At 48.2% G+C, this 21,275-nt stretch overlaps 1 protein-coding gene across 2 annotated transcripts in view; it reads right to left on the bottom strand.

Moving 5' to 3' along the window:
- Positions 1 to 21,275, bottom strand: part of LOC126547951 (mitochondrial sodium/calcium exchanger protein-like) — a 150,363-nt gene that overhangs the window by 11,509 nt on the left and 117,579 nt on the right. For both annotated transcript variants that reach the window (XM_050196018.3, XM_050196025.3), the window contains exons 7-11: positions 14,331 to 14,519; positions 12,808 to 12,885; positions 8,732 to 8,989; positions 2,099 to 2,388; positions 1,142 to 1,274 (exon numbers count right to left, since the gene is read on the bottom strand). In XM_050196018.3, the coding sequence (XP_050051975.1) occupies positions 1,142 to 1,274; positions 2,099 to 2,388; positions 8,732 to 8,989; positions 12,808 to 12,885; positions 14,331 to 14,519 (948 nt within the window). The remainder of the gene's footprint in view (positions 1 to 1,141; positions 1,275 to 2,098; positions 2,389 to 8,731; positions 8,990 to 12,807; positions 12,886 to 14,330; positions 14,520 to 21,275) is intronic.

The following is a 21,275-nucleotide window of genomic DNA, read 5'->3' as shown; positions in this document are numbered from 1 at the left end:
AATGAAATGTCTGATTTTTAAGGGTTCCTGACGGGGAGTACAAAATTAACATTTCCATCAGCAATGAGCACATGGGACGTATATTCCCTGAAAACGAAATCCTCCGGTCAAATAAAAAATACCTAAACTTGTGTAATTGGCTTGCTTAATAAAGTTGCTTAACTGAACCTCCCACCCGCCAACTCACCCAAATCGATACATTCTTAATCAAGCCTAGTAAAGCTCTATTCGACTTCGTACGGTTGTTATAAACCATGGATGGCACTGGACTGTCGTGGGACTGTCATGCACCTCTAATACACATCTCGTGGGACTGCAGTACATCCTCGTGCAACTTCAAATAATCTTCCTCTCATCAATAATGTCATATTTCGTGCATTAACCACCAAGATTGCAAAATTAGCTGCCGTCGTCGCCTATGGGGCACTTACTTTACCAATAAGACCACCAGGCCTGCGCCTTTCTATCTGTATCTGTATAAATTTATTCTGCCCACATTTTTTTCTAGGTCTTCTCGTTCGCTTCGTCCCATTATCTGCAAATAATAGCGTGCAGACGGATATACGCATGCTGGCTAAACACTCTGCTTTTCAATCAGAGCTTTGTATCTCTCTCTAGTCACCATCCTCATAACCTTTCTGTAGACCCCTCTTGCGCATTTAGCACATCCTCTGTGCACCTCTACTGGACCCCTTGCTCGCCTCTCGCATAATCCCTGTGCAGCTCTAATTCAACTTTCGTGCATATCTACCACACCGTTTGTGCACCCTCTGCTTTTAAACCAAGAGCTTTCTCTCTCTTTAGCCACCATCTCGGGTACCCATTATTACACATCTCCTGCACCTCTAGTAGACATCTTGCTCACCTCTAGCACACGTTCTGTCTATACCTCTATAATTACACCCTCGAGATACTTCTAGCACGTCCATTTGGTACCCAGTGCTACCACGCAGAGGTGGGTTTTCTCTCTGTTTAGCCACCATCTCGGGTACCTATTAATACACCTCTCCTGCACCTCTAGTAGACATCTTGCTCACCTCTAGCACAGTTTCTGTCTGTACCTCTATAATTACACCCTCGCGATATCTCTAGCACGTCCCTTTGGTACCCAGTGCTACCACGGGGAGGTGCGCCCTCTTACCGGTGGCGACGAGTGTAATGAAGAGCGGGCTGAGCACGCAGTGCAGGCTGTTGAGAAGGCGGCACCAGTTGTGCTTGTCGTTCTCGTAGTCCACCACGGGCGTCGTCACCGTCAGGATGAAGTAGATCGGCGCCTGCGAACAAGAGCGCGCGCGGGAGGCGTTAGGGACGCTGTTGACGCCGGTGGAACGGCATGGTTCCTCGAAAACTCCCGCGTACGTGGCGCCCGCTGCAACACACGCACCGATCCAGTGGTAGTCTCTCCGACACCCTAATGGAAGCAGCACGCGGGGAAATACATGCACGACAATGATTTTTTGCCACTCAAATGTGCCGGGCCTGTCGTTCTCTCTAAGAGACGGGTACTATACATTTACGAGGCTACTAAACACATCCTGTCAGTAATTAGCGATAAGGCGAAGCTATAGACGCGCGCTTTCAAGGCATTATCGAAGTCGGTTTGAGATTTATGCATAGTCGAGGATATAATATATTCGTGATTACGCTTGCGTACCCGCGCAGGCACTTCCGATATACGCGCTATCGACCGCAGTAAAACAAACGAGATCAATGAAGTTGGCTTCCTGTCTTGGTGCTCCTTATTGCGGGAAAGCCAGCTATAACGAACACTAAGCCAGCGGCTTAAACTAGTTACGCAAGTGGTGTTCATCTAGCCGACGAGGAGACGACGTCCCATGAATGAATGAATGAATGAATGAATGAATGAATGAATTGTTATTTATAAATAATTAATTCACGGAAGTCTCATCATCGTGATCAGTTCCTATTGACGAGGTCGCAGGGTCGATACACGGCAGCGGCCGCCGTGTTCGGACGGGAGTAATAAGCAAAAAATCGCTCGTGCATCTAAATTTTGATGACCCGGGTAGTCGACATTAACACAGACACTTGCACTAGGCTCCTTTCATAGTCCAGACGTGGGTGTTTTAATTGTTACCTTGATGATTTCGATGATCCTGACGAGCCAGGGCTTGCTGGGCCACTCTTCCATGTCGATGGGACGTATGTGCAGCCAGAACTCGCGCAGGGGTGAGAGCTGCGTCTGCGACTCTGGCTGTGGCTCTGGCGGTGGCTGCGACTGGGGCTTGGGCGTAGGAACGGTAAGCTCGGCCACACTCTCCGGGCCTGCCGGAACCGGGATGGGCGTCATGGTGCCGTGCGTCAAAGGGTCCAGCCCGAGAAACGGTGGCGGTGACGGTAGCGGCAGCGGTGGAGCAAGTTCGCCATCTGCACTCCCAGAGGAGGCGAGGCGGCAGGGTTATGTCATGCAATGCTTGTGGTGTCATAAGAAGGGCCCGGAAGAAAATATTAGACCAATCATAGGTTGGGCGATGGCGTTTCTCGAACGCGAATTAGCGCTTACTTTTTTTTAGAGCGAAGGCTTACTCACACGCCGGAAAACGAAGTAAAAACGGAATGCCGGTGACGACGCCACCTGTCAATTCTCGCGTCACCTGCTTATGACGTCAGGCTTTGTGGCAACCGTCCAGCCAATTCTAGATAATTGTTCACTACCGCAATAAAAGGACTAGTCTTAATTCATAAATTAACGAAAATTTTGACTACTCCTTCATACTCCTTCTGAAAACGAAGAAGAAGAAAAGATAGAAAGAAAATTAAGTGAAGTAAAATATTTTAACATCCAAGCCATGGCGTTACAACAACATTTACCTTGTGGATAGCCCGCGATATTTAAGAAGGGAGGTTTAGCCCTTCTTTACCTCTTGGGAACTGCATTATTAATTATTTCGATAGCACGTATATGGACACTCCAGGCGAATTTCCACCGTGATCGCCGGCGTCGCCGTCGCCGTGAGGTTCCGTACAAAGTACAAGTTCGATAAGATCCCGTCCGGTTAGCACGCATTTTCCTTTTCTACTCCGCCTGCGCATGACACGGCAGAACGGCTCGGAGGCAATCTCGGCTGGGTTCGAAGGCTAGGCGACCCGAGATAGCTGATGGCTTCGTGTGCGCTCTGCTCTCGCGCGCCAGGCTCGCATTAAAGCGAGAGGCAGAACGACGAGGAATTTGCTCGGCGCTGCCGGCGCTCTTCATCACGCCTGCGTTCTGACAGCTGGTGTCCGCGGTAATCGAGTGAAATGTGTTCATGTATGACTGCGCGCACGTGACACCATGTTTGTTAATTCAGTTAGTAAGCGTATGTTTACAACAGTTTATGCAGCTGATAAAGCTACTAACTTTACTTCGTATAGGTGTCTAATAATTTGCTATCGCAATCAATGCTTCGCATTTCGGGCGAAACTGCAGCTTTATTTATATATTTATTTATTTATTTATTTATTTATTTATTTATTCCAAACAAATTAAGGTCAATCGCGGAAGAGTACTTTATCAGTCAAGCTCAATTAAGTGTTTGGCTTGAGTAGCCTCTAGTTAAGGGTGCGTACGTTCAAGGTAGTTGAAAAACTGCAGTGACGTAAAATCAGAGAAAGACTGCATTCGAGTCGTTGGTTAATTCGACTTCGCTCTACTATCTCCAAACCTCCTGGTTAACTCAGATGGTCGAGCGACAGCACCAGAAAGGAACTGGTTCCGGGTTTGACTTCCGGACCACGACTAACTTAAAAAAAGAAAAGATAGGAGGCTTTCTTTCCGAGAAACCCGTATGGGTTTCCTTTGTGGCTTTCTGCTAGTGGACCCCCAACCCTATTCGTTTCGCCGAATTAGAACTTGATGCTTTATACGGTTGTTTGAACACTCTGGGAAACGTTGCGGACAACAACAGTATTCGACACACGTAAACGCCTGCATAAGTAATGTTCTGGTCTCTCTAATGCTTCTTTATTTGATGCTTCTTTTTATTTGTTCTTCAGATAGCCATATTAACTTATTCGCTTCATTCATCGAGATTACTTATTTAGCCTCCAAATTACAGGTACGACGTTCATGCAAAATGTGCAAAGATTGTCTTTTTCCCGGAATTTCTTTGTTCAGTACTAAAGGTGATGGACTAAGGGTGAAACCACCTGACAACAAGTATGACAACAATTATGCATGGCAACACCTGAAGCAAGTGTAAAGCGAATAAAAGAAATGAAAGCGCTCACTAGAAGGTTTTACTCATCAGTGCCACATAAACGCTAACTACTCGAAATGTTCGCCTCCAAGCCAAACTCCAATGTCCAGTAGCAGAACACCATTGCTGCGTGCGTTGATGCAAATTGTACCACACGCCAGCTGTAGCTTCAGCGTGACATGGGCGAATATGTTCAGGGGGCGACAACACGCGGTATTGCGCATTGTGTTGTCGTCTTCATGTCTTCGTCAATGTTAAGCTGAAACTAACGTGTCACATTAGACCAGAGGGTCTTTCACAGAAGGAACATTATGAGCGTCCTCATCTTGCACATTTTGCACGTTAAAGCGAGGTCGCCACGGGCTGTTCTTTCTTTCTTTCTTTCTTTCTTTCTTTCTTTCTCCGCTCAGCAGTTTGCCCTGTTTGTTCTGCGAGTACCTTCCTTCCATGTCGACGACTTATCAACAGCACCCTCACGAGGGTAGCGGTATACACGAGGTCGGCACGTGTGCAAACGTCTCGACTCAACGCAGATGCGGAAAACTAGCAAGACGAACTGACATTCCGGTATGCAACGACCTCACTTCCTGTTGTTAATTACGTGCAGCGTAGCCGAGGCTGGTGTCGCCGAAGAACACGTCTGCCTGCCGAGGTGGCTCATTCACTTACGGCGTCGGGCTGCACTGCATGAGTCGAATGGCAATAGTCTTAGGTTAAGGTTTATTCGAAAGAAATAGTTCGAACTCACACCAAGTGTAGGAAGGAAAAATAAAATAAAACAAACATAGTACCGCTGGTGAACACGACTTAGATAAGGTAAACAAATATCTTTTCTAGACAATTTGTCATAATTTTGTCAACACCACATGTTACATTTATCTTCCTTTCCTGCTGGGACCTTGTCATTTAAAAAAGTATTCTTCTTAGGAAGAAACACTGCCTGCAGTTCGACGCATGCTTCGTCGAATCCATGACTTCTTGGGACACAGTTGAGGTCCGCAGAAAGTAAAAAAAAGAAAATACGACCAGCTTGCCCAATCTACTGTCTCTCTACAGTAGATGCGTTGGCTGTTGACATGATTAAGGAGCCCTGATTACAGGTGGCGACGGTGACGTTATAGCGACGGAGTCCTAATCGGCGTCGAAGAACTTACTACTAAATATCTCTGGTCCCTTCCAGCTGAGGAACCGCACTCTCCTGCACGTAAACTTAATACTGCCCGTGGACGTTGTTGCTTGGCGTATGCAAATAGACGCTGCGCTGAAACGGAGAGCGGGAGCGCGGTTAAGAGAAGAGCAAACAAGGAGGACACGACGTCGGAGGGAAATGCTTGCTTTATAAAGGAAACGTCCGGTGTCAGGTTACGCAAATTGCCCTGCGTTTACCATTGCTTTCTCGCGAAATTTCTAGTTGCAGCGCGGTTGCGTGCGGAAGAGCAACCGGCGTTCAACCCTGCGTCAGATGCGAGGGAAATCCTGTATACGAGGGCAAAACCACCAAAGAGCAGTACAATGGCAGTGCACAGACTCTTTCTGAACCACGTTGAAGGAGGAAATGTGGCAAAAATTGCAAGTTGCTCGAGGTGCAACTCGACAGACTCCTTGCTATATGTAAGCGTTCGAAATTTAGCCGCATGTGCGGCACCGGCGCGAGCTCAACGTTGGACCGGGTTCGCCCAGCGTCAGGATATCATTTAAATCGTGCTTCCTGTGATGCTTAAGATATCGGACCTTGCGACCTAAGCGCACACGAAAAAAAAAAAGAAAAGAACACACACACACACACACAAAAGAAAAAAATACACGCAGAAACTCCTCTGGGGGTTTCCCAAGTATGCGTAAGCATTTTGCTACTTGCTCATATCCATGCCGCCCGGTGTCATTATCAATGTTATGAATCTTGCTCCGACAAGTATAAAGCTTATCGACCCCCTTAGCAGTCTTCATTAACCTTATCGAACTAGATCTGACCCTTATCAATCCTTATCGGTTGTTATCAACCTCACCGGACTCGATCCGATCCTTATCAACCTTATCAGACATCATCCGATGTTTACAAACTTTTATCGGTCCCTGTCAACCTTATCGGACTTGATCCGTCCCTTATCAACCGTTATCAATGCTTATTAACCTCAGAATTGATCTGAACATTGTGAGTCCTTATCGCTCTTTAGCACGTTATCCATCCGCGTCGAACTATTATCAACCGTGATGAGACCCATATAGCCCCTCATCGCCCCTTACCATCCTCATCAAGTCATTGACTGCTTATCTATCTGTGTTGAGCGACGTGACGCGCATGAGCCCTCATAGATCGGTGGCATTTCGGTCTGTAAAGGAACGCCCCAACGGAAGGCGTATCCCGCGACCACCCAAACGCAACGTGTTTGGCAATAAATTTTCGCAAAATCGGAATGCGCCTGATGTCTGCAATGCAGCATATCGGCTCTACATGTGGTTCCAGAGTTAGATTTTATTCCACCACCACCGAACCTTTCAACAATGCCTTCATATAAACTGTTGCTTTATACATTAGTTTCCTTATAGCGATAGCTCTTACGTAACGGACATGTTTCTTCGTTGGGAAGGCACAGAAATGCTTACGCATTTAAAAGTTCGGCGATGCGCTTAAGACCGCGTACGTGTGGGAACGTGAAAGCATTATAGTCTCTTTGGTGAAATGTTCTTTTTTCCCCTGCGCGTTAATTCCTTGTCCGCCCAAGCTCTCCTCCACGTTCTAACTGCGCCTCGGTCAGGTCAAATCAAAACGCGCCAAGCGTCTCAACACGCCCGCTTGCCCGCGAGCAGTTTATGACTCGAAGGACCGCTCAAGCGATGTTCAATTGCACATTAATGACTTTTGTTTTATACACGCATTTTACACACTCCTGACGTGGCGCCACCTCCTCCCCATTGGATGGCTGGCCATCACGTGCCCAGTGACGCACGCACTGGGCCACATCTTTCGACGTGACGCACACACTAGGCACGCCTTTAATCAACCAGAGCCATGGAGCCGTCGTGGCGTGGGTTCGATTCCCACTCAGAACGAAATTCACCACATTTGCTTTTCAAAGCCATTGATTTACTTTACAAGAACTGAAATTTGGGTGAGTTTGTGAGAATTCACGTTTTACACAATGCGCACAAGAACGGGGACACAAGAATGGAAGGCCAGACAGGAGAAACGCTCGTTCCTGTCTGGTCTTCCCTTCTTGTGTCCTTGTGCGCTTTAAGTAAAGTATGATTTACTTTGTTTACAGAAACCTCCCCGGGAAATCTGATGTCAATCAGAGCATTTTTGATGTGCTTCTTACTCTTTGCTCCGTCGGCCATTTTTGGCAACGTCGCTCGGTAGCGTCCCGGACGACGCCGCATTTTCGCGTAATGGGGCATATAATGCTTCCGCATTGAAAAAAAAAATCATCTCAGCATCCGAGAGGCAAACTTGTCAAATCCGCTATACTTCAGAATGTTGCAGGTACATGAAAATGGCTGTGTTTGCAGGCACAATGCACCGTCCGCGCAACCGAAGCCAGACATCGCGCAATGCAAAGAGCTGACAAAGTGAACAGCGACAGGAATATCCAGACGGCGTGGACAAGGCAACGCGACGCCCCACAGCGCCGTCTGAGCGATTCAGACCTTCAATGCGGCAATAGAACGCCAAATGAAAGCAAGCGAAGGTGGTCGGAAGCTTGCTGCTCGCATGCAGAAACAATTCGAAGAATGGGACGAATAGTATAATCGTTAAAGGGAAATCATAAGAATGTTGGAAGGACACAGAAGCTTATCGAAAGCGAATCGAAAGATGCAGAGCATGCATGCCGAAGGATGTTAAGGACAGTTGAGGGTCCGAAAGCTGCGGAAAGGCATGCAAATGGCTGCGAAAAAAGCAGAGGATGTAGCGGAACATAGCGAAGCGTTACCAGCATGCCATGCAATTGAACATCAATGGAAGGAAGTCGTACGCAGCCGGTTACCCGAACCAGAAGCTTTATCATTTGTGTTATCATTTGCTACGCTATATACGGTACGCTGCCCGTAGATTGTCTACACGCTATACTATGCTGCGCCATACTGTGCCGTGCTATGCTTCTGTATGTCGCTCGTCTTGATGTCCCCATCACCAGGCAGTGCTGAGCTATATGCTATAATGCCACACCTTTAGCCAAGCCAAAGCAAGTCTTACCATGCCACGCCGTGCTGTGCAGTGCAGTGGGTGCAATGCCGTGGCCGCGTTATACTGTGCTACGTTGGGACGACAAATACTGGCCGGCTATCCTGTGCTATCTTTTGCTGTAGCATAGCCGAGCCAACCAAAGCCAAACCATGCCATGCCACGATATGACGGTACTTTGGAATGACACTGCTGTACCGCGCTGCGCCGCGCTGCCACACATGTGATGTTCTGAGCTGTATGCTACGCTACGTCACGCTACTCTACGCTACGTCAAGCTACGCTATGTCACACTACGTCCCGCTACGCTACGTTACGCTACGCTGAGCTGTGCGGCGCTGCCGCTACTCACTCTCGACGCGGAAGCTCTCACTCTTGGTCGGCCGCCGTCCTCGGCCTCGCTCGGTGGAGGCGACGCTGGAGGCGCGGCTGCGCCTTCCGCCTCCGGTACTGCCGCTGCGGGTGCGCGAGCGCGAGCGCACCCGTGCCTCGCGCTCTCCTTCGCCCGCGGTGATGATGTAGATGGAGTTGCGCCGGTGGTGGTGCAGGTTGACGCCCGACAGGGTGCGTCGCCGGGGGCGGTGCGAGGTGCTCTCGCGGAAGCTGAAACCTGTGCGGGCAGAGGGAGAAACCGGCACTCCGGTCACCGACTCGGATCCCCACAGAGACACGGTGCGAGAGAGAGAGAAAGGGGAACGGTGCACGAAGGTACAAAAAGGTTAGAAAGACGTCAACAGGAACAGCGGCGTCCGGTTCACCAGCCTGTATACACGGGGGGTAAGGGAGAGGAGAACACAGGAAACATGGACGTCGGCCTGTTCACACAACTAACGCTCGAAAAGCGCCACTGAGCGCTCTTTGAGACCACGTGCTGTTGAGTGCGATCGTCTTAGACCACGTGACACTTCTCCATGCGCGCGTATCTATTCATAAGAGAGTGAAGGATAAAAGGGGAAAGGCAGGCGAGTCGACGAGACGAGAAAACCTTCTTTACTACCCTACATCGGGGAAAAGGGGAAAGGGAGGCAGCACCTTGCATGGGGTCGTGAGGGACACGGGTGCACTTCGGATCGTCGACATCTGGAACAAAACAAGTTGCATACACTCACTGCGCATATCCGGACTGCGCTTACGATCAAACGCGTAGCACGTTATTCAAGGGAGGACCGCACGAAAATTGACCCTCATACGTGCACGCATCAAAAGACGCACAGTATACACGTGGTGACCACTACAGGGGTAGACTTGGACGACCTCTCACACGAGGCTTCGGGGCACAAGCAAATACGAACTGCACAGGTACGAGCAAACCGTTGACCCTTCTTATCGGAACACGGGCACAAAATAAACATCTTTACACACCGCCGGTGCGACAATGCTAACTTAAAGCAAAGCAGACGCCGTCAGTCACAATCGCAACGCCTGAAATAGAGAAGCCGCGCACGTGAGGCACTTACGTGATTGTAATCGAGCAATGCTGTTCATGGCGAGAACCCGCAGCTCTATTCTTAGCAGTGGAGAGCGCGATTACGGAAGACAACCCTACGGCTATGCGCCAGCGGATCACTGTGTACGCAAAGTTCTGGAGGTCAGTACGATCACGTTCGACCACCTATGTGATCAGCGATAAGATATAGGCGACATATATTTAGACTTAACCTGCCATGTCTATATTGGGCTTGGCGGCAGAGAGGTCCATTGGCTGCGGCAATAGACCAGTAATGTAACCAGTACAGCCGCAGCGAAAGCAAATGTGTTTGTCTTTAGCTCTTCGTCAGTTATTTCGGTTTCGGGAACGGAGTATGCGGACGGCGACGTGGATGCTAGTGCGGCATCAGGAAGGTTTACGCAACAGACTCTAGACAACGGCTTAAAGGAGAGGCGTAAGGAAGCGTAATTAAGAGCCTGACGTCGCTGTCAGCATAACAAGGGGCATTGACAAACGATGTAATCGAGGTGAACGAGCGACGCAAGCCAACGTGCGACGAAGGGCGCAGGAGCGCATATGCCCTTTAGCCAACCATTTTCCTTTACACGACCTCGCCTTCGGCAAAGACCGGTGAATGAACAGAAGAGTCTCCGATATCTATCTATCTATCTATCTATCTATCTATCTATCTATCTATCTATCTATCTATCTATCTATCTATCTATCTATCTATCTATCTATCTATCTATCTATCTATCTATATATCTATATATCTATCTATCTATCTATCTCGTGCGGCACGTTGCGAACAGAGCGAAGCGTGGCACGACTGCCTCGCTGATCGGGAAATCGCGAGAGGCAGCGCGTGGGTGACGCGTGCACGCGTCACCCACGCGCTGCGTCTCGCCTCTCGCATGGGCGCGATTCACAGCAGACAGACCTCCGCTCATGCAGCGCTCTTGTGAACAGACGACGCGCACTACACTGGCGCCACCTCGAAGCCATCGTCGCCGCAGAGTTCGTCTTGCGTGGCACTATGGTTTTCTTCTCACGCTTTCGTCATACCCTCCTCCTGCGCTTTCCTCCTCGCGCTCTCTTCACTGTCGCCGTCTTTCATCTTCCGCTGCGCTCCGCGTTCGCTTTCATCCTTCGTTGTGTTCGTTCGCTCGGTTACGAGGTACGACACCGACACTCACCGCATGAACGGGCGCATAAGAGCTGCGTTCTAGGAACCGACAGTTCCTATTCGGCGTTTGTCTCGTCAGATCACTTGCACAAACGTTCCTGTCTGTCGCCCGTTTGCCGCAGAAGGTTTTTTTTTCTCGAGGTCATTCACGGAAACTACCCTCACCCCCCCCCCCCCCCCGTTATCGTCAGACGTGGTTCCCCACCACAGGAGAGAAGAGATATATTGAGTCGGCATATACGTATAGACATCTGTACTATCGCCGCAGAAAGGCCGGTTTCAGGCGCTGTTCACTGCGGAATTGCGCAACGAAGCAACAAACACATACCCAAATATTATCACGGCAACAAATATTCGCCTTCAAGCGCATCATTCCTTTAATAAACCGAACTGACTTCTTTCGTTGTTTCTGCCGTATTAACGGGAATGGATTTATTTGTTTCTTTCGCACGTTCTGTCCCACGTGTCGCACGACAGCCTCTGAAGGTTTAGGTGATGTGACCGGCGGTGGCGTTGCGTCGCGTTTCTCCGCTGCTAATATTTTTCTCACCTGCTGATCCATGCTCGGGAAGTGCTTAATAAGTTGTTTATTTAATGAGATCACGGGATCTCACGTGCCAGAACTACGATCTCATGAGGCAGGAGGCCGTGGTGGGCCGGGGCCTGGAAATAATTTTGACCCCCTCGAGCCCTGGACTTAAGGACTCGATCCACGCACAGAGTGAGTGCAGGTCTGCGCGAACTTTACGCAATAGATGTTTCAAATATATATATATATATATATGAACGTTCTTCGATTCAACTTAAGAAGACGTCATACCGATATGCCCGAGTATAGCCAGCCTTACTTTATTAACCCTTATCCTTGTCTTAGCTTTTCGGCTTGTGTCCTGCTTCCTTTGAAGAATAAGCCATGTACAGCAACGAGCCCAGGTAAACATAATCCTGTCAAAGGCGTTTAGAGAGCAACAGGCACCAACTTCCCATTCACCGCGGAACAGGATGATCGCGCGATAGTGTATCGGTTCCGACGCCATACCGTTCTGACACGATGGCTGATTTTCTCAATTCGACTGGACGCAGGGGGACTAAAAAAAGGCCTGCCTCGTTTTCTCTTGGCGGAACTGTTCACGAACTTCGCTTGTCCTACGCGTAAACGCGTTCGCGGCGGGTCTATATGCAGAGTGCTCAAGGGAGGGAAGGTCCTGAAAAGAAGCGACCATCGATCATAACGGGCGATATCGATAAAATATAAGAGCGATTTAAGCCTTACCGATTCCTCTCTCCACCTCGACATTTATTCACGATTCTTTTATGACTGTAGAGCTTGATGCGGTTTGCTGACCGAGACTGCAGCACGGATGTTTGCGCATTCTTCAACATCAGTACATTTAGAGTTGGGCCGTGATACGTATTATGGTAGGAGGCGTTGACGCGTAGTATCAGGCGATTCAATTCGCCATCTCAACTTACGATCAAGAAAATGCGCGCTCACGCACAACACACGCACACACTCGATCGTATGCGCACGCAACCGTTCTTACCAGCCAGTCTTTGTCAGGACGCGTTCGCTTTCGTGTGACCTGTCGGCGGGCGTCCAGCCCGTCGCTTTAGTGAGGTGGTTGGCTAAGGTGATGTTATATAAGAGAGGTCGAGGTCGGGGGAGTGAGATCTAACGAACGCGCAAAACGACAAATCCGCGAAGCACCAACGTGTCGCTACGTTGACTGTCCCTCGACTCCCTAACTGCGCAGTAAATGGCCTCCGAGAGTAGCGCAATTATTGATTCGGAAGACATGCAGTTCTCGCTTACGTCGCAGGATGACGCCGTCGTACTCTTCTGGCGCGGACTTGTTGAACATGGCGCACTTCTTCTGCTGGTCGCCAGAGACTGCAAAGGGCAAAGACGAGGAGGAGAAACCATGCAAAGGACGTCAGTAGGCGCCACTGACAGAATGCAGTACAGCATGTTAAAAAAGAAAAGTAGGTCACTCCTTAACGTCGAGCAGACCGTAGCCTCCGAGATCGGGAGCGGCGCGCGCCGCCTGGTCTAGGAGGTCCTGAACAGACGATACAGTTTTCTATCAAAATTACGACAGGGAACTCTGGCGCTGCAAGCATGGCCGTTCGCTAGGCGTGGTAATAACGATGGGCGCTCGGAATTTTTCTCAGAACTTCGTTCTGATGGCTTCGAACGACTTTGCAACTCTATAAGTTACACTCGTTTCCGACAACACATTGCGTTATGTCCGAAGCGATTCAAAATGATCCTTTACTTGCGCAGAATACGTATATTACTTTGCTTCGTTTAGAAGATGCTGAATGCTGGGAAATCTGGTAAGATAAAGCCTAATAAATAACGCAGCAAGAAAGCGCATACGAAGCCACGAGCACGAAGGTTATATGAGTGCCACGCAGTGCACTCTCGATCGCGATCCAGACTTCGGATCGCGATCCGAAAAAAACGCACCCATGTACTTATATTGAGGGCCACGCTAAAGATCCTCAAGTGGTCGAAATAAAGCCGGAGCCCCCCACTACAATGGCGTGCCTAATAATGAGACCGCGGTTTTGGCCTGGGAAAACCGCAGCATTAATTACATTTTTTTTTAATTGCAGGGCCAGAGCACCTTCTAACTGCGCTGTCTAGCACTCTAGACAGAGCAGCGCCTCTCACAAAACCGTATAATTCCCCGTCTATACAGTATCTGCATCTTGATTTTCCCTTTATTAGCCACTATACAAAGTGACAACTCTTTTCAGCCAAGTATCAAAATATCAAAATTATTGTATATAGTCTAACAAGGCAGGAAGAGAGCTGGACCAACTGGTTGCATGACCGAGTGTCACCTCTCATGAAGAGCAATGAACAAGGCACGCGGCCTGAACATGCAAACTGTTCGTTCGCTCACGATCTGGCCATTCGATCTCCGTAAACTCCAGACCTTACACTTCTTTCTAACTGCCTACGGAAATACAATAGAAAAACGAAATAGAAGAAGATCATGTCGAATGTTGGAACGTCGGAATGTCGAAAGGCGGTCAATATATATAGCCTATATATAGTATTCCCGGGTTTTACGTGCCAAATACCACGATCTCACCACGAGTCGCACCGAGTAGCGGGGGAGGCTACGCATCGATTTTGGACCACCCGGAGTTCTCTAACGTACTCCTAAGCGAGTTATACCGTATATTCGGTGATAAGAACCGACTTAAAAAAGTTAATGTGCGTCCCGAGGACTAGAGAGCGTATGTATGACGGCCGATTATGTTCGCGAAGGCCAGTGATTTTAATCGAGCACCCGAGCAGAGGTGGAAAGGGTGTTTGTTCACCATTTCCTGTGACTTCGCGAGCGGGGAACAGTCCCTCCCTGAGCTTCTGAAGCAGTCCCTTGGGTGTCTCCGCGACCACTCCGGCCTTGGCCACCGGGGTCTTCTCCTGGTCGGCCTTGGACATGCGCTGGTAGACCAGCCGACCAAATACCACGACTAGGATGAACAGGATGTACAGCATGATGAAGCCTGCGACGACAGAGAGAGAGAAGGGCAGAAGCACAACATGGCGGCCGGGTCAGGCATCGTCCTCTGAAAAGCGGCTTGCTCAAATAAGTTATATATATATATATATATATATATATATATATAGAGTCTGAATCAGGGATTACAGGCAAGTGAAGTCTGTAACTGAGTGACATTTCAAATGTACTCTACAACAAGCCCTGTAATGACATAATGGACGTACGTAAAGTTAATACTTAAAAATGTTACGTCAATAATCACTACCAATTACTATATGAGAATAAGAAAGAAAATACCTTCAGCTTTGAATGAGAAGGTCGCTAACATAAGGTTGGTTTCGTCCGCAAAGAAGCATTCGCTTGTTTAGTTTTTTTTTTTCTTTTTCTCCAACCAAGTGCGTGTTGCTGGTACTGTAGTGTGCTTCATAATTACGGTCTCGCGCTTTGATGGATAATTGAGCCTCTGATATTTTGTTTAAACATTTCTCGCATCATTTCGTCAAACATTTCTTAAATCTTTCTTCTGTATTTCTACCGCGTTTTTAGGGTGGTTTGCGTACTCTTTTCGGAAAGTGGCACGTCCTGGACTGCATCACATCAACCCGTTATCTCGTCATTGAGCGATCGCAACGTATACTCTCCTACCGAGGTCGCCAAAATTCGGAACGGAGCACGTTTAAGGTCTTCACACGCAGTGGCCATCCTGCCTCTGTGGCCACTTGTCACCTTAATAAAACCGCGAGGAAGAGGACCCAATGCTAAGGCGCGGAGAAGCATCAGAAGGTTGTAAAACGCCTGCGTACCGTGCGTTAGGTACACGTGGGTATAAACTTTACGGGTATAATGTTCTCATAACCTTTTGATGCCAAAAAGTGTGTTCACATTTCGAAAGTTAATTCTGCTTTAGATTTACAATTCCAGAACGTTTTGGGTTTAATGTTGTTATAAACATTTGGCGCCAAGGGTGCATTTACTTTTCTAAAGTCGTACATCGGACCATACAACAAGACAGGCCAAATCAACACACTATCAGACAAGTTGGCTAGAGTGTACTACTCTAGAGTTGACAAAGCACGCAGCGAAGTCTGATGAGACAGCGTTGTGGTGGTTCATTTGTGCCGTCATGTCACAGAAAAGAATATTAACATTTTTTTTTCACCAGCGCCAAAGCATCCATGTGAAGACACTAAAGCCAACAAAGGTAACTACGTTCTTATTTATTCTTTTGTAGCTTGACTTTTATTCAAGAGGACCCACATTGAGCCTCTTCAATTTTCTTCTTCTCGCTACCCGCGTGCTGCCAAAGCCAGCGAGAGCGCATGCGTTTTTCTCGTGTTGCCCCGACCACCACGACGCCAGGAGTTCGTGGGTCCTGGCGGCATCCTCGGCCCGCTGGACGGCCCATAGTTGATCCTCGAGGGCGGGGCTGAGCAGCGCGGCTTTCCAGCGGCTGCGAAGGCTGTTGCTAGAGGCCGCGTTCTCGTCATTGTTATATATCCCTAGAAAAAGAAACAATGGTCGCTCGCCGCTATCACTGCGGGGACTCGACGGATTGCAACACCGTCGCTTGAGCCAACCTCTCCGGAAAGTGTAGTCTCGCTGGTGTACGAGCAGTATGCGTATGGTTCTCTGTGGACCAAGCGTCTCAGGTTCGATATTCCTTCGGTAGCTGTCCGAAGTAGGCATTCGATTGTGGCCAACATGCTTTCCTTCGTGTTCTTTTTTTTTTTTTCATTTCGATGCCCCGCCCCACAAAAAGAAAAAAGAGTTGCGGCGCAGCGAATTGTCGCACGGTGAAAGTTGGATTTTTTCACTTATTTTGCGGGAAGTAATGGGCCATGGGACGCTTCAGTTGCCGGATACCCTTATCATATTATAGCGATAGCAATTATGTGGACACTCCAGGCGCATTCTTGCCGTTGCCGTCGCCTTCATGTTCTGTATAAAGTCCAAGGGCGATAACATCGCGACCGCGCACCGCATACTGTATGTGCGAGTGAAAGCGTAGGGGGGATGGGTAGCATGGATGAGCCGACGATGGAGTCTATGTCTTCTGTGCGCAAGGGAGAAAAGCGGGGAGGAAGCGCGCCGCCTTCCGTCACGCGCAATAATCAGGGGCAGGAACGGGCCCTAGGATTCTCTGATCTGTGAATCTGCGATTTTGCAACATGTTTATTTGCCTTCTTTGACACGTTATATATAGTGACTTTTTCTTAAATACTTAGATTTATTGGAGCCTTATACGGGTATATTCAATTTGCTTGTTGCGAGGTTTGTGTACTGAACTTTGTTTCCAGTGACACTGTCTTGCCCTTTATCAAGCTGTATCTTCGATATTTTAATGTGCGAGGGCGAGTCAAATGAAAGTGAGCCAACCCACCCGGCGCAAATATGGTTCGGTTCATTATGCGCACAGCATGCGCGTAGCACAGAGACGTCTCTCATTTACAAAAGTTACACGCAGGTGTGAGGATAAAGGTTCTTTAATGCTCTCATACACTGGATTGAACTTGGTTACTTGACCTAATGGACACTCCGAAAGCTTAACAGGGTGGTGCCGTGAGGTTTCTGACAGCTGCAGGTATTTCCCAAAAAGAAATTAGTCACCGTATGGCTGCCGCGTACGTTGAACATTACGTTTCGTTGGCCACTGTGAAGCGTTGGAGCAAACGGTTCAAAGAAGGACGTGAAAGTTGCAAAGACGATCCAAGACCGGACCAAAGACACTGTGCAATCACCACCAGCACAACCGTAAAGGCTGATGGGCTGTTTAGACAAGAACGAATGATGAGCATCGATGAACTGGCAGGGCGTGTGAACATCAGTCACGGTTCGGGTCACACCATAATTCATGAACATCTCGGTTATCGGCTCTTGTGTGTACGATGAATGCCCAAGACTTTGAACTACTGCCAGAAGACGCAGAGGTTCGGCACTGCCTTGGCTCATCTGATCCGGTATCACAATGAGGCTGACGACTTCTTGTCTGCAATTGTGACCGGGGACGAATCATGGCACCACTACTACGAGCCTGAAACATGACCGCAAAGCTTACAGTGGAAACATTCGAATTCACCACCCCCAAAGAAAGCAAAGGCCGTCATTTCTGCCAGAAACGTGTTGTTGACTTTTTTTTTTCGATCATCAGGGGCCATTACTGATGCAATTTGCTAATCCTTGAGAGACTACCAATCGTTTCCGGTATTGGGAAACGCCAGATCGGCTGCCTGTCGAAATCAAGAACAAAAAAGGTGGAAAATTGACGAATGTGGTCATCTTGCTCCACGACAATGCCCGTCCCCACGTCACTGATGTGGTTAACACAAAACTGGCAAATATCAAGTGAGAAATGCTGCAACATCCGCCATACAGCCCAGACCTGTCGCTTTGGGACTTCCACATTATGGGGCGATTGAAAAATCAGCTCAAGGTAACCTGATCCGTGTCGGACGATGACGTGAAAGCGTCAGTTACAGACTTTTTTAAGCAACAACCCAAGGAGTTTTATAAGGCGGGAATCACGCTACTCGTTAGTCAGTGGGACAAATGTCTAAATGCTCATGGAGACTACTTTTAAATAAAGTATCCCGTTTGTCATGTATTCGTACTGGCTCACTTTCATTTGCCTCGCCCTCGTATATTTTGCAGAAGTGTTGCTTTCTATATGTGCTCTCTTTTGAGACTATAATTTTGGTGCAGATACAATACACGACCGGTGACAGCTGTTCCTGCGCAATACATTCGAACAAAGGACAGCGTCATTGAGATTTTTCCCTGGCCGTTGCATATGCACGAAAATGTAAACAAGGTTCTGGAATGACGAAGTTTTATTAAAATATTTGTCCTCAACTCGTTCCTTTCATGTCCTTTACGTTTTTCATATCAGCGGCATGCACTGCTTTGCTGGTTTCGAACAGATATAGTTCTAAAGCTCGTGTGATATTTCCTTTACTTATTAAATAGACAAGAACAACATGGAAGCATTGTTGCCACTTATTTCGGGCACAATTTTTGAGACATACGAGTATATTATTTTATGACAGAATACATGTCTTACTAGTTTTGAGAGTGCGCAGCGTTGAAGATTTTGTTTGCAGCATCTTTGGCAATCGCAATGCAGTTATCATTAATGTATTTGATTCCTCGACAAATTCTATAAGGAGGAGACCGAGCTGCAACGTGAGCGCCCCCCCCCCCCCCCCCACCCCTTCAAACGAAATTTCTGACTACGCCACTGCTGGAACACATGCGCGAGGGTCCGCTGACGTGTGTTCCACGGACGTCGTTGACTTTACATTGTGCTGCCTACAATGAGCGCGGACATAGGTAGGTGCAGGTGTTCCTTCAAGACAGAAGGCGAGCAAAACAATATACTTTATTCTTATTCAGCTTTATTCGTGGCCTTGAACATATGGAGACGAGCTGCGCGGTGGGTCCTGCGCACAAACGCGCAAGATAGTTTTCTCGCAAAAATAAAATTAAGCACATCCTGAGGCATATCGCAGGATAGTTAGTATCTGCATACTGTCTCTTTCATTCTTTCTTTCTTTCTTTCCTTCCTTCCTTCCTTCCTTCCTTCCTTCTATCTTTCTTTCTTTACATATACGCATGCTAGAGACGATAGGCGATACAAAGTTCTGCACATGTCTATACGCTGTCCATAAGAGGCAGTCTATGGGCCATATATAAGGGTGACAAATATGGTGGCCGACTGTAAGGGGTTTTACAGGGACATTGGAAGAGCAGCCAGGATTTAGTATGGGTGATTATTGCGATGATCCGCTGAACTGTGGGTTGACGGACGCTCCCGATTCAATGTGAGCGCCTGCGCCTATTTTACCTGCGCCTAAATCTTAGTATACTGTACGTTTTTTTTTTTTTTTACTCTACCTCCCTCCCCCGTATCAATGCGGCCGCCGCAGCCGGAAATCGAATCCCTCGTTCTGTGCAGCGGAATGCCGTAGCCAGTGACTGATATGAGTGATATGCGCTGAGTGATTATATGGCTATAAAATTGCGCGAAGTTGCGCGCGATCCCTCGGAACCGCGCTTATCTCCATGTCTCTCTCCACCGGCATCGCTGAAGCTGTGAATAACGTGCAGCTTCCCATGTGGCGGAGGAAGCGGCGATCGCTCTGGCTTTTCACAGCTCAAAAGTTCCCGCTGTCGTCTTCTCGGACTCGCGCACAGCGGCTGATTGAGGACTGAAATTCAGGGATAGCAGGGGGAAAAGCAAACATGTCCGCAACAGAGATTAGTAAAGGCGATTGGAGGTGTGGTGGCAGAAAAGTAGGGAGACCACAAACAACGGAGACGACGTGCAAAAAAAAAAAGAAGAAGAAGAAAGTTACCAATGATGGTTTACAACTTCTGATGCTGGGAATGTTTGCTTGTTAAAAAAGATAAAAAAGGTAATACACAAGCCAAAATATGAAAAAAAAGCTTGGTAGCGCAACCCACCACCCCGTTTCAAAGGGGACGCGCTCATAGCACCCATCCATCCATCCATCCATCCATCCATCCATCCATCCATCCATCCATCCATCCATCCAACCATCCATCCATCCATCCATCCATCCATCCATCCATCCATCCATCCATCCATCCATCCATCCATCCATCCATCCATCCATCCGTCCGTCCATCCGTCCGTCCGTCCGTCCGTCCGTCCGTCCGTTACCCGAAGTGACATGCTTTCGCGTTGCAACTAAACGAGTTGTCCTTTCAATTTCAATTCAATTTATTTCTGCCCTTCATAGATGAGAAATGCAGGGAACAGGGACAAAAAGCTTTTTTTATCGACAATCTTGACGGTATCCCTATACCCTTACAGACAGTCAATGGCAGCGCGACAGTGATTGTTATCATTATTAGAGCATTATACAATATCACAAAAACTTTGATTCTAGTGGGAATGCAAAAATCACCGCTTATGAACTGCAAAGAAAAAATTGTGGATAGGTAAAGTACATACATATGGTGAAGTACAAAAGAAAAAAAGAAAAAAGATATCCCACATTTAACATATTCAGAACATATCAATAGGGGTACATGATAATGTATTAACAAAACTACTAAAAACTGCTTAGAAAGTAAAATTTAAGATCGCTATGCCTCACATCGAGGACATTTACATCAGAAGTAACTAGTTCATTCAAAAGTCTGCTTAAATGATATTCTATACTGTTAGAGCCATGATTTGTCCTACAGAAAGGTTCTAGCAAAGTTGTCCTGCTCCGGAAGCTGTATGCTTTTTTTCCGGAGCGCTCCTTAGGTTGCACAGTGACATAAATGACGTGTTATTATACTTTAGATTCATTTTGTAACGGAGTAACATTCGGTACTTATAGAACTGCTCACAAGATTGTGGGGATGCGCGACTCTCACGCGTCCCCTGATATGTTGTTTTCCCGCATAGCTCCCTTCTCCTGTAATTCGGCTTCGCCGTGTGGCTTGGTGCCAGCGGCAGTCGGTCTGCTTGAAGCGCATTGCGAGAGATGGCGCGAGTGTGGCCCTGCTAACGCCACCTAACGGCGGGGTTACTTGGGCGCGGAAAGGAGACGGCTCTTCCTCTTGGGCTGGGGATCGGCAAGCGGCGCGGACGTTCTGCGCGTGCGCCGATCCACGGTTCTGCAAGACCGTCTCGCGAGGCCTTCCCCGGAATGGACGAACACGATCGTTAGAACGCGCCACCATTCGCGTGACCGTACGCGCGAACGACCAGGCGTTGGTGTCCAGCATGGGGCGAACATATTCGCTC

The sequence above is a fragment of the Dermacentor andersoni genome, chromosome 3, assembly GCF_023375885.2.
Source record: "Dermacentor andersoni chromosome 3, qqDerAnde1_hic_scaffold, whole genome shotgun sequence".
Classification (NCBI taxonomy): domain Eukaryota; kingdom Metazoa; phylum Arthropoda; class Arachnida; order Ixodida; family Ixodidae; genus Dermacentor; species Dermacentor andersoni.
The sequence above is the reverse complement of the archived record's forward strand: the minus strand, read 5'-3'. Positions and strand labels throughout refer to the sequence as shown.